The sequence below is a fragment of the Lasioglossum baleicum genome, chromosome 8 (assembly GCF_051020765.1).
Source record: "Lasioglossum baleicum chromosome 8, iyLasBale1, whole genome shotgun sequence".
Classification (NCBI taxonomy): domain Eukaryota; kingdom Metazoa; phylum Arthropoda; class Insecta; order Hymenoptera; family Halictidae; genus Lasioglossum; species Lasioglossum baleicum.
Genome location: NC_134936.1, coordinates 15,239,115 through 15,252,089, shown reverse-complemented (window position 1 = coordinate 15,252,089; position 12,975 = coordinate 15,239,115). Strand labels below are relative to the sequence as shown.

The window sequence follows — 12,975 nt, the reverse complement described above, 5'->3', positions numbered from 1 at the left end:
GGAGGCATTTTTTAAAAATACGCGGTGGTTTCTTGTTCCACCGAGCAACGAGAAATTGCAATGGAACAGAGGGCTGTGGAAATATCCGAGTTGGTAATTATTACGCGACGGATGTTTGAAAAAGGGAGGGTTGGGGATTGTTAAATCGAGCCGCGAATTGATATAGAAGCCATTTATAGAACGCCCACGCGCCGTGCCGTGCCGGAGCGAGCCGGAGCGAGCCGTGCAAAATGATCCGAAATACAACGGTTAGTAGACCCTGTAAATTCTCTTGCACTTTCCCGGCGTCGAAATGCTAAGAAATATCACGCTGTCGCATAGTTACAATGGACAACAGCTGAAGAAACCAGTTGTCGGAAATAAAACCGAGCCCGAGAAACGGAATACGGGCACGCAATCCGCGTGCGAAAGTCACGGACGTGGAACCGAAATCCCTGTCGCTCAATAAATTCTACTCGTGATCGACCATCCTCAAAAACCGCGATGATTCTGTACGACTGCATATTCTATCGTAAGTAGATTAGACGAAACGAAAATTTCTTTTGTCAACCGGAGCGTATAAACGCGAAATCCTTTGTACTCGATGGTAGAAATATTGGTTTTTGATATAAACGTCCTTTGTGTCAACATTTCATTTCAGTTTTCCCGATTTTAATCCTTTGTATAAGTCAGCGGAGAACGCTGCTTGCATTCGCAGCTCGAACGCTATAGGGAATGGGAGTAAAAATGTCAAAATACAAGAGTGTGGTTTCTGTATTGCATTTTCTTCTGCACAGAGTGTCTCGTCCTTAAAGAAACCACTTCCTGCGGACTTGGATGATCGCAAATGAGTCCGGGAGGGGTCAGGCACGGTCCTTGTGGCTCATCGAAGAGCGGAGATCGCTTTCACGAGCAACACCGCCGCGCTTAATGCCCAATAAACGAGCGAGGATGATCGGTGTACGGCTTCGAGTGAACACGAACGAGTCGGAGACACTCCTACAGACGCGGTTCTGTGGGATCCCCGTCGCGTCGCGTCGCGTCGTGCTTTGCCACGAGTGGTTCGTCCCGCGTTGGTTCACGCACCAACTATGTATCGTGGCACACGCACACGGGCTCACGCAATCTGGCTCGCTTTGTCACGCGTGCGGTCGGCTGTCTGCGTGCTCGTGCTCGTCTCTCGTCTCTCACCTAAGTTTATTGTTAGAGGGGCCGCTGGCCGCGGACGTGCCACCAGGATTTAGTGCGTCTTGCACGCCCATGCCGGCACCTACTACGCGCTTCGCGACGCCTCCAGTGATCGAACGGCGATCCATCGATCGTCTATCCGTTCCTCGTCGAGCGAGGACACGCGCGCAGAACCCCACGGTAAAACGATCTTTTCCGTCGAGTGCACCCCGGACAACCAGTGATCGATCGCAGTGATGAGTTCTGTTTATGCGAATCGAGTGACTCGAAGTGCGAACCCGGTGGCGCGAAGGTAGACAAGCGAAGTCGAACGTGACACGGATCCCGATCAAGTCCCGAGCCTCGCGCTGCTCTGGCTTCTATCTCTTCGCGTTCCTTTGATTTTCGACTCTCTCTCTCTCTCTCTCTCTCTCTGCATCATCCCCGCAGCTCTTCCCACCGTTCGATTTCTATATCGCGACACACCAGCAGCGGAACGGTTTAATTCCATTTCTCTCCTCTCTCTCTCTCTCTCCCCTCGATGGTGAAAAAAGAGCGAAAAAAAATAAAAGGGTCGCGATATCCGACGGATATCGCGCGAAAGGGACTTCCGTTCTGTCGGATGACACGGGGGCTCAGCTTTCCACGGGACATCGAGGCCAGAATGAAAAAAAACGTGAAATTTGGATTTCGAGGACACCGGGAGTGCTACGAACACGAAAAACCAATTGCAGGAGTGCATCGGCGCTCTCGAGCGGGTGGGGATCGCAGCCCGAATAGAGGAATGACGAACTGATTCAGGGTGCGGCGAGGGTGCAGACGGGGCTAAACGACGGTCTAGGTCCGGCAAGGGACGCGAGAGGGTGATGCCGCGCCGTGCAACAGTCGTCCTTTGAGCAGACACGCGTTTACCTCGAAATCAAAAATTGCAAGCCACTGGTAAAAGTGAAATTTCCATGCTCGAACGGACGTTTCGTCTACACAGACCTTCGCTCAACTTTTACACGATCATCGCGAAACGCGACTTCGCCGGACACGTAGTTTCTCTATTTCCACTGGAGCTACGCGTTATTTCGAATAATATCGCGTGCGCGTAATTCGATCCGGAAATATTCGATTCATTGAATTCGATTGTTCCCGTTCTCGAAAAAGTTGAGCCCGATGACTTTTTAATCAGTCCTTTAATAAATCCGCGCGGATTAAGTTTAGAAATTGTTAAAACATTCAATTCGGTCGCACATAATTTCTTACAGTAACAGAAATAATGTTTTCTCAAGCTTCTCCTTTCGGCGAATTCGAGGAGACTCTTGTTAATCGTTCTAGGGTTAATATCGACTAAGGGTACATTTAGTTATCGCTACTCTGATCGTTTGTTGCGCCAACGTAAACGTACCGAAAGCTCGTGTCGTGGTGGGGCACGAGTCCGCGATCCGATTGATCAAGAAAAATTGACTTTTCACTCGACGGTAATGCTCTATTCAACAAGTTTCCGCGGCATCAAAGAAGCCTCCTACTCACGCGAAATCATTTTTCCCGGGTGGTTTAAAGTACACACCGTGTTACGTGGTAGGTTGCGAGGGGGTGGGAACTCTCTGACTTTTCGCGACGCGCGTCTCGACACGAGCCAGCGTTTACCAGCGTTTTAACGTCGACCCGGCCTCCTTCCGCTCGCTAATACATCCTTAAACGTAGCCGCTCGTTGGTATCCTCCCGTTCTTGCTCTCTTTCATCTCCGAGGCCCTAATTGACTTTGGTAATTATGTGTACGCTCGGACAGAGGGCTTTGCTTTCGGCCTGCTTACTTTCTTTGTTGCTCTTTCGAGGAGTTAAAGAGGAAAGACGGGACGAGAATGCACGTGCGTGCAACCGGCATCGTGGCAACCATAATACTGGTATAAATAGGCGGCCGGAGTCGGCGCGCGGATCTCGTGAGATTTGACAGCTCGTGACGAGCCGCTGCTCGAACGGATGCCCTGTTTCGCGAGAAAGGGAACCCGGTTCCTCGAGCTGCTTTTTCAACCTTGCTTCCATGGAACGTCGTTTATTTCCATCGGGTCGTTTCAGAGACAGGCACGCGAGCGTGGGCGTGTGTCGCTTTCGACTCTCGTTTAATTGCGGCTTTTCAATGTAGCGAAATGTTATTTAAAACCGTTCCACTTTGTGCGAGGTACGCATCGGCCCGAGTTCGTGTCTCTTGGCGGCAGGTTTTTCAATACCTGCTCCATCGGGCACCGATGCTTTGACGCGTTTAAAACGCGCACGATTTTTGTTTACGGTTCCTATCCGTCGCTTTCATCCCTTGCACCTGTGTATTTTTTCGACGAAGGGTCTGAATTGACCGATTCTTTGAAGAGCTCGCGAGACTCTGGCCAATATTTTCTCCGGGAAATGTGGGAGGGAGTTACGCGCGCGTCGCACAGGTGCGCCAACGCTGCAGCGAGGCATAAAGCTGAGAAACACGTAAATCCATGTGACGTGTACGTGCGCTGGTGTTTGTTGGTCTCGGAGCAGGTCGTGTATTCTCGCGTTGCGGCGTATGGCGCGCAACCTACGAGCACGCTGGGACTAACGAAATTTTCAGTAGTCGGCGAATTAAAATTCAAACGCTTACACCAGCCGTGCTGGCGAGGGGAAAAAATTCGAACGGGAGACTAATGTCGCGACGACGGTAAACTCCGCATCGCCTAAATTTTAATCCGCGTCGCCTACCCAACGACACCTCTGCGCCACTCTCGACTTCTCGCTTCTTCGGCTACGACCGCGCGAGTAGCCATCCCACGGCGAAGAACTTCCGCAGGATTTTGAATTTTGCACGTTACATACCCGGCGCGGCGCCCGATTTTTTGCCCGAACCGTTCACGACGAGCAATTCCAGAGATCGATATCGCGGACTCTGTGAGACAGCAGTATTACGATTCGTTCGAACGACCAGCAACCGAGGCTCAGCGGTCGTCATTCGCAGCGACACGATTCCCGCTTTAAGGACGACTTTATCGACGCGAAATAAAACCGACGGGAAGATGATAAAAGATCGAGACACGCATTTTACGTCGCGAGCTGACGCCGCACCGCTTTTGCTCGACCCCGAAACTACGCAGGCCACTTAGCAACTGCTTCCCATGGAGCGTGGCCGATAAAAAGCTCTATCTCTGGACATTATCAGATTACGTTACTGAAGCTGACTTGTTCATTTACGACTACCAGACTGCGAATCTTTATGATAAATAAGAGGCGAATCAAGAATTCTTTCATGTTTCAAACGAATTTAATTTTCCAACTTTTTACAAGAATGAAATTTTTCGTTCAATCACATAAAAAGTCCGTAAGCTGTATACAATTTATAGTTTATTTGGTGTAAATGCATGCTTTCAATATTTCGATTTTCAATCGGAGTTTTTCATTGGTTCACATGTTATTCGCTAATGGGAAACTCGTTCAGTGGCGGCATTAGAGCCAGGATTTTCGAAATGTTTTAAAAGGTACGTTTTTGTATGCGAAGTATTTTAAAATTTAAACCCGAATATGTTGGCATTCTTCGATCTTTTCACTGGTGAAATAATTTTTAATATACGAACCCCTCCATCAGATAGTTGGCCGTCATTCGTACTTACGTTCCAGTCACTGCAGAATTACCAGACAGATCAAAATTGGTGGTTTCATCAGATCGTTCTCATTTTACTCCTACTGAAATGATAAAATCGTTTTCACAGAAAATTATTCGTTGCATTTATTTACTCGAGTAGACATTATGGTAGAAATCGCTGGCGAGATTTAACAAGCTCGTTAATTAATAACACCTTGGGAGAATTCGCTGGCGTCAGCGACGTCATTGTTCTAGGGACAATCCTAGCAACCCTCCTCTCCCGTTTCGCGACGACCTCCTGAAAAATTGATCGCTCGGTTGGCTGCTGTGACAGCCGCCGGCGCAGCGTAATTTTTCAGATGACACTCTGAAAGAAATATAAAGACAAACGTAAACCACCGGGGGAAACAGCACGCGGCTCGATAGTAAATCGAATTTCCGCGCGAGTTTAGCCTCTCGTTCCGGCGTTAACCTGTCCGGCGTTGTTCATTTATTCAGCCGGAACGATCGGGCACGGTTATCGCGGAGAGAGAGAGAGAGCTAGAGAGTGAGGAATGTCTCTATTTATAGAAAATTGGACGAAAAATTGTGCAGACAGCGACAACAACCGTCCGCGTGGACCTTTTTCTCCCCCGCTTCCCTCTGCGGAACGTTAAATCTTCACCGGACAATTTTCTGCCGTTCGTCGGACACTCGTAAAAATGCCAGGCTTTTTCGAAAATACCGCGGCGAATGGCGGCAGTTCTTCCGGTAACCAGCCGCATTAGCACCACTCCGGGTACAATAATCGAGCGCGTCGAAGGTCACGCGCCATTTCCGGCCGGGAAAACAAAATTGCACCGAAAACAGTTATTTTCGAATCGTTCCGGAAGCAGTTTGTCCATTCGCGAGGTCGCTCCTCGAATACGAACGTCCGCGCAAAAATTGATGTGTCCCTCTTTCCATTTAACCAGCACGAACAATTTCGACGTCATATTTTTAAAGCTTGTAATTATATTCTTCTTCCGAGGCACGCGAGTTGATCGCGCTACCCGCGCGTTTGTCTTAACAAGATAAAATTGAGCGAACGCGTGCTCAAAGAAGAAAAGCTGTAACTAAAATTGAATCCATTCACGCCTAACTCGAGTCCACGTACATTCATTTCGCGTGGCAGGTCAATCGACGCGCAGGAACTCGCATTAAAATGGATCCAAGGGGCTGATTACATCGTCTGGTTAATTAATTCTTCGGATCCCGAGCCAGCAGCTCCTTGGCCAGCGGCGGCAAGATGGCGTGTTCGAAACTCGGGTCCAAGGGGAATTATGATTATTTGCCGGGTTGCGTTGAACAAATGAACGCAAGGTTTTTAACCTCGGAATGTTAAGTCGCACGGTGATTGTGCTTAACTCTCGGTAACCGAGTTGTCCTGCGAGTTACGTTAGTACTCTGCATTCTGTATACAGTCACTTTCGAACTCGATTATCATTGGAATCGTTTGTGACATTATTTTTTCCTGAAGAACTTTTACGAGTCTGTTCTTTCATGCTTTTTCCTTATTATAAATTGAACATTCCCGACGAATCGAGTAAACAGACCTTGTTCTAGTTCCGGCTATTCGATTTCAATAACACCGGTTAGATGCAATTAACTTCGCTATATATGTCGCAGATGAAAGTAAAATGGTGGATAGTGGAGTTCTCGAGGTCGCTAGTGTCAACGCAGGTGTTGAGAATGGTAGAAAGCCTTTTGGAAATGATTGCTACACGGTATTAGGCTTCGTGTGGCTTCGTGAGGCATTTGAAACAGGAAAGGTACAATCCGCAAAACATCGGCCCCTTAGAGCCGTTCATCTTTTTTCTCCATCGTTCTCCTCGAATCGCTCCGGAAAAAGAACTCCGTGGAACTCTGTATGTACTGTTTCTTCCCGCGAAACCGTTAAACCGTTCCGCAGCCCACGTTCCCGTGCACCATTGAAATTCCCTGTGAACGTCCGAGTCGAACGATCGCGATTTTTCAGAGCCTCTCGTCGGATCCCTGGAGCAAGGGAGCTACCGCTCGCCGCTCGCATAACCAGATCGTGTTATTAACAGATAAAAATGCAGTTAAAAACTATTGTTCCGGGGCAGCAGCATAGCAGAGAAGAAGAGAGCGTGGGCGTCGTCGGTTCATCCGGTGAGCTAGGAACATCAGGGCGAGCACAAGAGCAGTGCGAGACAAGTTCTCGGGGCTGTATCCCTTGGAGCGACTTTAAGCAAATGAGGTCTTATCGCGCGGCCCTTTTCCCAGGCGAGATCTAAACAGGTCACGCGTGTATCGGCGCGCCGCGCCCCGTCCTTTCTTATCCAGGACTTTCCGCTTATCTACCATCGTTCTCCGGCGAACAAACTACATCGGGCCGCGATAAATAAACTACACGGCGAGAGAAAGGAGCGTGGAAGAGCTTTCTCTCGGTCTCTGTCACTTTCTGTTTGCTTGGAGCGGAAAAGCTTCGCTCTTGGCGCGGAAGCATCGTCTGGCGAAGTGTGTCGCGGCGCTTTTGCCAGTGTCTCCGATGAGCCAGCGCGGCGGCGGCGGCGTTCGAGCGTTCGCCAACCGGAATTTTCGTGTTCAACGGTGGAATTTCAGTGGCGGTGAGTTCCGTCGTGCTTGATCCGCGGTCTCGGAATCCCGTGTTACGGTGAGAAGCCAGCGGGAACGGCCGGAAGGAAGGAAGGAAGGAAGACAAGAAGGAAGAAGGAAGCGCCACGGAGGAGGCGTTAATAAAGTTTTCCCGTTGATCCGCGCGCGTGTTACGCCCGCGTTTACGTGGCCCCGGGCGAAAACTATGAGGCACGATGAGCGGGCCAAGAATCGGTGGCCCACGGTGCGAGAAAATGCTGGACCGGTGCCAGGAGCCGCGTCACGGTTGGACTGTGTTGCTGCTGGTGTATTTGGCCATCTGCGCCTCGCTGCCTGTCACGATTTTCTCCGGTTCGTATTATTCGATCGCCATATCTCTCTCTCGGCTCTCTCGGCTTTCTCGGTTCGTACACGATCGCGAGCCCCGAGCCACGCCTAACTACGAGTTTCGCATTTTCCAACGAAATTCCACTCGGCGCACAGTGTGCCGTCCTCATAAAATAGATGAAACTCGGTCGGAGGTTTTCTTGTCATCGTATCAGATCTTTCCGCGAAAGCTTATGACACATTGAGATACACTAAATTGGCCACGGAGCTTGATCATATTCCTTCTGATCGCGTGTTTTAGTCTCTTCCACGTTTACGTACATGTATATTCGCGAAAAAAAATTCGTTCTTGCTCTGGATCAAGTAAAATTCAAGTAAAATAAGAAAGAACACCCCGAATAGTGTCACATCCAAGCAAATATGTAATCCCACTGAAATTATTCTGCTTGTAATTAATAATGTATTTGCCGTATATGTTACTATTGAATTTTCTCCAGCTGTTCGCGATGCCTGCCCACTGTGCGACATTCTCAATTTCAGCCGCCTCCTCTCGATAAAAATTGTTTGCGGCGGTTCCAGGTCACCCTGGGCCAATAATGCTCGATAGCGTAACATTATACGAAAATTGATGCTCGTTCCCGGTGCCTGTGGCGGCTTCGGTCGAATTTTAATGCTTTTTTCGTTGGCGAAATTTCAGATGGGCGACGCAATATGCGTGTGCTCCTAAAATTCGCCAATCAGTTTCATTGGAACCGTTTTGGCGATAAAATACGCCGTGGAAACCTTTATTAGCGAAAAGTGAAACTTCTTCCGTCGACATTTAAACATTTTAAACATTTTTGTTTAAAACATTTAGAGTATGCGGTGCGGTGCAGAATTTCACCATCCGCTGCGCCGTAATATAAATCATTATTCGAACGCTGTGAATCGAAATCGCCAGCGAGACGCGAATAAATCCGACGATATAGTCTATCGAAGACGACTACGACGACGCGACGGGATAGATTGCACCGACGCGCGACGACGCGATTCTTTGGCGCGGAAACCACGGAAACTTTCGCCGCGTTTGTTCCTCGATATGAACTCTGACGATCCCACCTGAGAAATGAACCACATAAATCACGATACGCTCATCAAGCTCGCGGCGATCTCAATTTTACCAAACTTTCGCCACAAATCGTCGGCAGAAGACACACCGCGCCGCGCCGCGACGCCTCGGCGACGCTCGGCGCCGTCTCCTAAAAATTCCTTTCATCTCCGCGTCAATTTTAGAACGACAAAAGAGTTTTTCTGAGCAGAAGTCGCTTTACTATTCGTAACGATAACAAGGCGTGGGGACCTTTGGCGAGCGCCGTGCATCGATTTCGAGCCTGATCGATCGGTGCGTGGAAATTCCGTGCGCCGCGCCGGCCAATAGCTTGTCAATAATTTTTAGCAGAGCTGGCAGCGTGTCCGACTCGTGCAGTCTGTAACTTCGAAACCACGTCTCCTACGAACTTCCATAAATTCACCTGGTCGAATTCGAATAGTTTTGGTGGCAGGCCGAGGGACAGAAAGTTCCCACATTTTTGTTCCAGCTCGACGGCAGGAAATTGCTTAATCCACGTCGTGCAATCATCGAAATTCCATTCAGCGTCAATTAAGTGGTTACCGCGTTCCAATCTAACGGTCGATAATTAATGTAGAAAATTTTAATTAACATCGTGCTCGATCCGTTGAATTCGATTGGACGCGTAAACGAGTCACCGGCCAGCAATACGAGAACTGGCTGCTGGGATCGGTTTGCCGTCTAGTTGAAAGGTTCGATCAGCCGGCGGATAACTGTTTTTCGAGCCGCAAAACAATACCATAGACGCTCCCTCCTCAAAATAGAGCCGATAGCTATTTTTCACCGGGAGAATTCTCGCGAAGCGACACGACGCGATATTCGGCGGACCTTGCACTGAAACACGAGGGTACAAATGAAGCATGCAGGCGCAGGGCGGTTAGGGAATTTAAATCGTCGTCGTGCCCGTGGAGCAAATTGCAAGTCGTATTAACAATTACCTCGTAATTGTTCGCGACAACCGGGCGAAGGATTTGTAAAGCGTAATTAAATTCCAGCAGCCATGTTCCATTACAGGAACGTCAACTCCGCTCGGCGACGCTCTATCGCGGATCCTCGGCGTTGTAACGGCGTCGCTTTGTTACAATTTTGACGATTTAGTCACGCGGCCGACCGTGAAATTGAATTTTTGCTTAAAAAGCCCCCGCGGTGCGCCGCGCAGAGCTGCTTTGTTCCTTGAGAAATTGTCTCGCCTAACGACGACGTCGTTCGCTTTACCTTTCCATTGTTCGAAACTTAAATACCGCGTTACCGTTGCTTCCTTTCGGAACGCTTTTCCTGTCGCCGCTCCGGCCACCATGGAAACCATTAGAATTATTCAATCCGGAGACTCGCGTAGAGCTTCAGAATCATCTTCGAGTCAATAAATGTATTGTTCGCCCATGCACATACAATGTCCCCCTTTAGTGGAATCGGCAGATGACCAAAAAACAATTTGCAATTATATTATATTCGAATAAATTGAATTTGCATTTTTAGAAAAATCCATCACTGTGCAGTGTACCGGGAGGGAATGGAGGCATCGATTTATTTTCGAAATAAGACCGCACGTCTGTCTTCGTTTGCATGTTTTTTCGAGGAAACACTTGCTTTATGACACGCACGTGCTACCATAAAAGTCTGCTCACAGTCGGCATACGGTCGGCACACGGACGTGTCCCCGTACAGCTTCAGCAATTTCAAATGTGCTCGGCTGCATAAGTACTTCCGTTAAATCTGTGTCAGAGGGAACACGGACGACAATTTTTTTCTTCGACCGACGGTTTCTCCCAATGCGTCGTTCCATCCTCGCGTAACCCTTCACCCTCGTCCGCAGAGGCTGCTCGTATTTCCCGACCGGTCCAATCCGAGTTTCTTCTTTGTGTCGCGCGGCGCAATTAAAAGATACAATCGAGTTAAATCGTTCGCGACGCGCGTTCCACTGGACGCGGCGCGGTATGCCGGTTTAATTAAATCGAACCACGAGCTAACCAGAAACTCGCCTTCCAGTACGAACGATGATACTCGTTTTAATCTCGCGCGTGATAAGCGTTCGGCCAGCGGTAATCATTCCGAACTTTATTAAATTCGTCCCGCGACAAGTGACCTATCGTATCAGAATCCAATTCGCGGGTCCAATAAAACGCTCGCGGGAAGACACTCGTCCCGTATTTAATAAATACGTGTCCCTGATTATATTAATTCATTGATCACGTACGCAAGCTTACATAAGAATGGACGAACATGACAGTTGCTACGCGCTCTAATTCCATAGATCAGAGCTGCGCGAAAATCGAATTAAAAGTTGCTCGATGTCCCCGGATCGAGTCCACAAATTCGTAAAATGTTTAGCAAAGCATTACCACGAATCTAATGAATGCGTATCAAGCTCGAGTCTCGACTAGCCGTAAAAACATGCCGATACAATTAAAATTCTACGCACGTTTCCTCACGGTGCTGTTGGAATGTTGACCCCATAGACATATAGAGATAGACTGCGCCGTCTTATGGGCGAGTTGAAGCCCACAATGGCGGCGCGCGGTACAAAGAGTGAGAGAGAGAGCATTAGCCGGGGTCCATAGCGCTCTCTTTCCAATTGATGTATTTATTGATGTTTTATTTTTGTTTTTTGCCGCCATTGTGGGCTTCAGCGCTTCGTACAGGCCGCGCAGTCTATCTCTATATGTCTATGGTTGACCCCCTGTCGTCCGACAGAATGTTGGACAGTAAGCAGCGTTCACACGCCAGCACGAACGGTTTGATATTATGTAATCGGTTTTTTCGAGGCGAGTGCCACGTTCGTGGCTTTCCCGTTCACCACACATCTGGCCTGGTCGGCGTAAACAGTCGCGTCCAAACTTGGCCGGGTCGTTCTCAAACGAGAACACGGATCTAAAGCAGCGTACACCGCTAACTGCACAAATAATCGCGGCGAGCGTGTACAGAGCCTTTTGACACGCGAGTTCTTCAAACAGCGGGTCCATTACACATCGCCGCGCGCCGCTGATCTTCAGCACTCTTTATTCCACGCGGAGTATACGTATACATAGGAATGAACAGAGATCGGCTCGACGCGACAAGATCTAATTGAAAATAAAAACGCGATCTTCTTCGGGCAGAGGGTCGTTGCCGCGATATAATTAATTTCCCATGCGGAACAGCGAATTCTCGGGGAGAGAATGCAAAGCGGCGAATCTACAAGTTAAATAATTTCTCGGGGAAAGTTCGGTGGACGGTGTGGAGAGAGATCGGGTCGTTTAAAATTCGGAAAAACTGACTTGCGACAAGAGACGACGCGATGCGGCCAGAACTATTTATACGTAAATAATGTAACGCCGCGCCGTGGACACGCTGGCGAAGCCCTTCTCCGTGTCGGTTTAGGGAAATTAGTTCGGCGAAAACTTCCCCCTCCGTTACATATTTCATTTCTCGGCGAAAAAACTTGTATCCATAGTAAATCTGAATATATCGCGGCAATCACTTAGGTGAACATTTAAATATTTGGCGAATAAGTCGTTTGTCGCGTTGAATTAGTTATTTGAATGCGGTACGGTGATCATAGACGCCTGTCATTGCAATTTCGATCGAGTATGTTCATTTAGCGTTTCGACGGTCGCGTTCAAGTAATTTTATTTGAGAAGTAGGCCCGGTTGAACGTCGAGCTACCGTCAGCGGGAAAGCAATTAATGTTACACGGTGCTCTGACCCGGGGCTTTCAACTTTCAACCTACAACCTCTTCTCCCTTAAATCGGCCGCACGCACGCACGCACGCACGCTCCGTTCTCGAGCTCCTTCTTTCCGCCAGTTTCACCGTTCCATTCCTCCCGCCGCGCCTCGCGTCGCTAACTTGTTTTTTTTCCTCTCCGTTTTACTTTCTTTTCGTCGAACACCGTCGAGAACGTCGCGTCGCCCTGACGCAAATTAACGCGACGGAACAAACGCGCTGTCGTTCGACGCTGAGGTTCGTTTCAACCTTAATCTGGCCACACTGCCCCTTACTGTTTCGCGAGACTCGTTCGCTCGCTTCGAATCTACTCGTTACTCGCTCGCGGAGCAAAGCGAGAAAAAGGAGGATGCTAACATAAGTTCCCGTTTCGATGACAGCGGGACTCGCGACTGTTTGACATCGTTTTCACCGTCGCGTCGCTTCGCAACGATAAAAGCAACGTTGACGGAGTTCTCTTAGTAGCGGACATTGAAAGTAAGGGATTGTTTGAACAATTTTCTATTGTATGG

The 12,975-nt window shown here is 48.9% G+C and overlaps 2 protein-coding genes across 6 annotated transcripts in view; both read left to right on the top strand.

The window, feature by feature from the left end:
• Window positions 1-304: 304 nt before the first annotated feature.
• Window positions 305-7,134, top strand: LOC143211366 (uncharacterized). Of its 2 annotated transcripts, XM_076428970.1 has the most exons (3): window positions 305-1,347; window positions 6,799-6,880; window positions 6,995-7,134. In XM_076428970.1, the coding sequence occupies exons 1-3, from the start codon at window positions 817-819 to the stop codon at window positions 7,003-7,005; spliced, it is 624 nt and encodes a 207-aa protein (XP_076285085.1). In that variant the 5' UTR covers window positions 305-816; the 3' UTR covers window positions 7,006-7,134. The 2 variants fall into 2 exon arrangements, with proteins under 2 accessions (XP_076285085.1, XP_076285084.1); XM_076428969.1 differs by having other exon boundaries at window positions 615-1,347; window positions 6,799-7,005.
• The window catches only part of LOC143211361 (zwei Ig domain protein zig-8), a 109,713-nt gene continuing 97,949 nt past the window's right edge, over window positions 1,212-12,975 (top strand). For 2 of the 4 annotated variants that reach the window (XM_076428958.1, XM_076428957.1), the window contains exon 1: window positions 1,212-7,678. In XM_076428958.1, coding sequence (XP_076285073.1) covers window positions 7,543-7,678 — 136 coding nt within the window. In that variant the 5' untranslated portion in view covers window positions 1,212-7,542. Of the gene's footprint in view, window positions 7,679-11,227; window positions 12,941-12,975 lie in introns of those variants that run through there. The other 2 variants (XM_076428959.1, XM_076428961.1) reach the window with 2 other exon arrangements.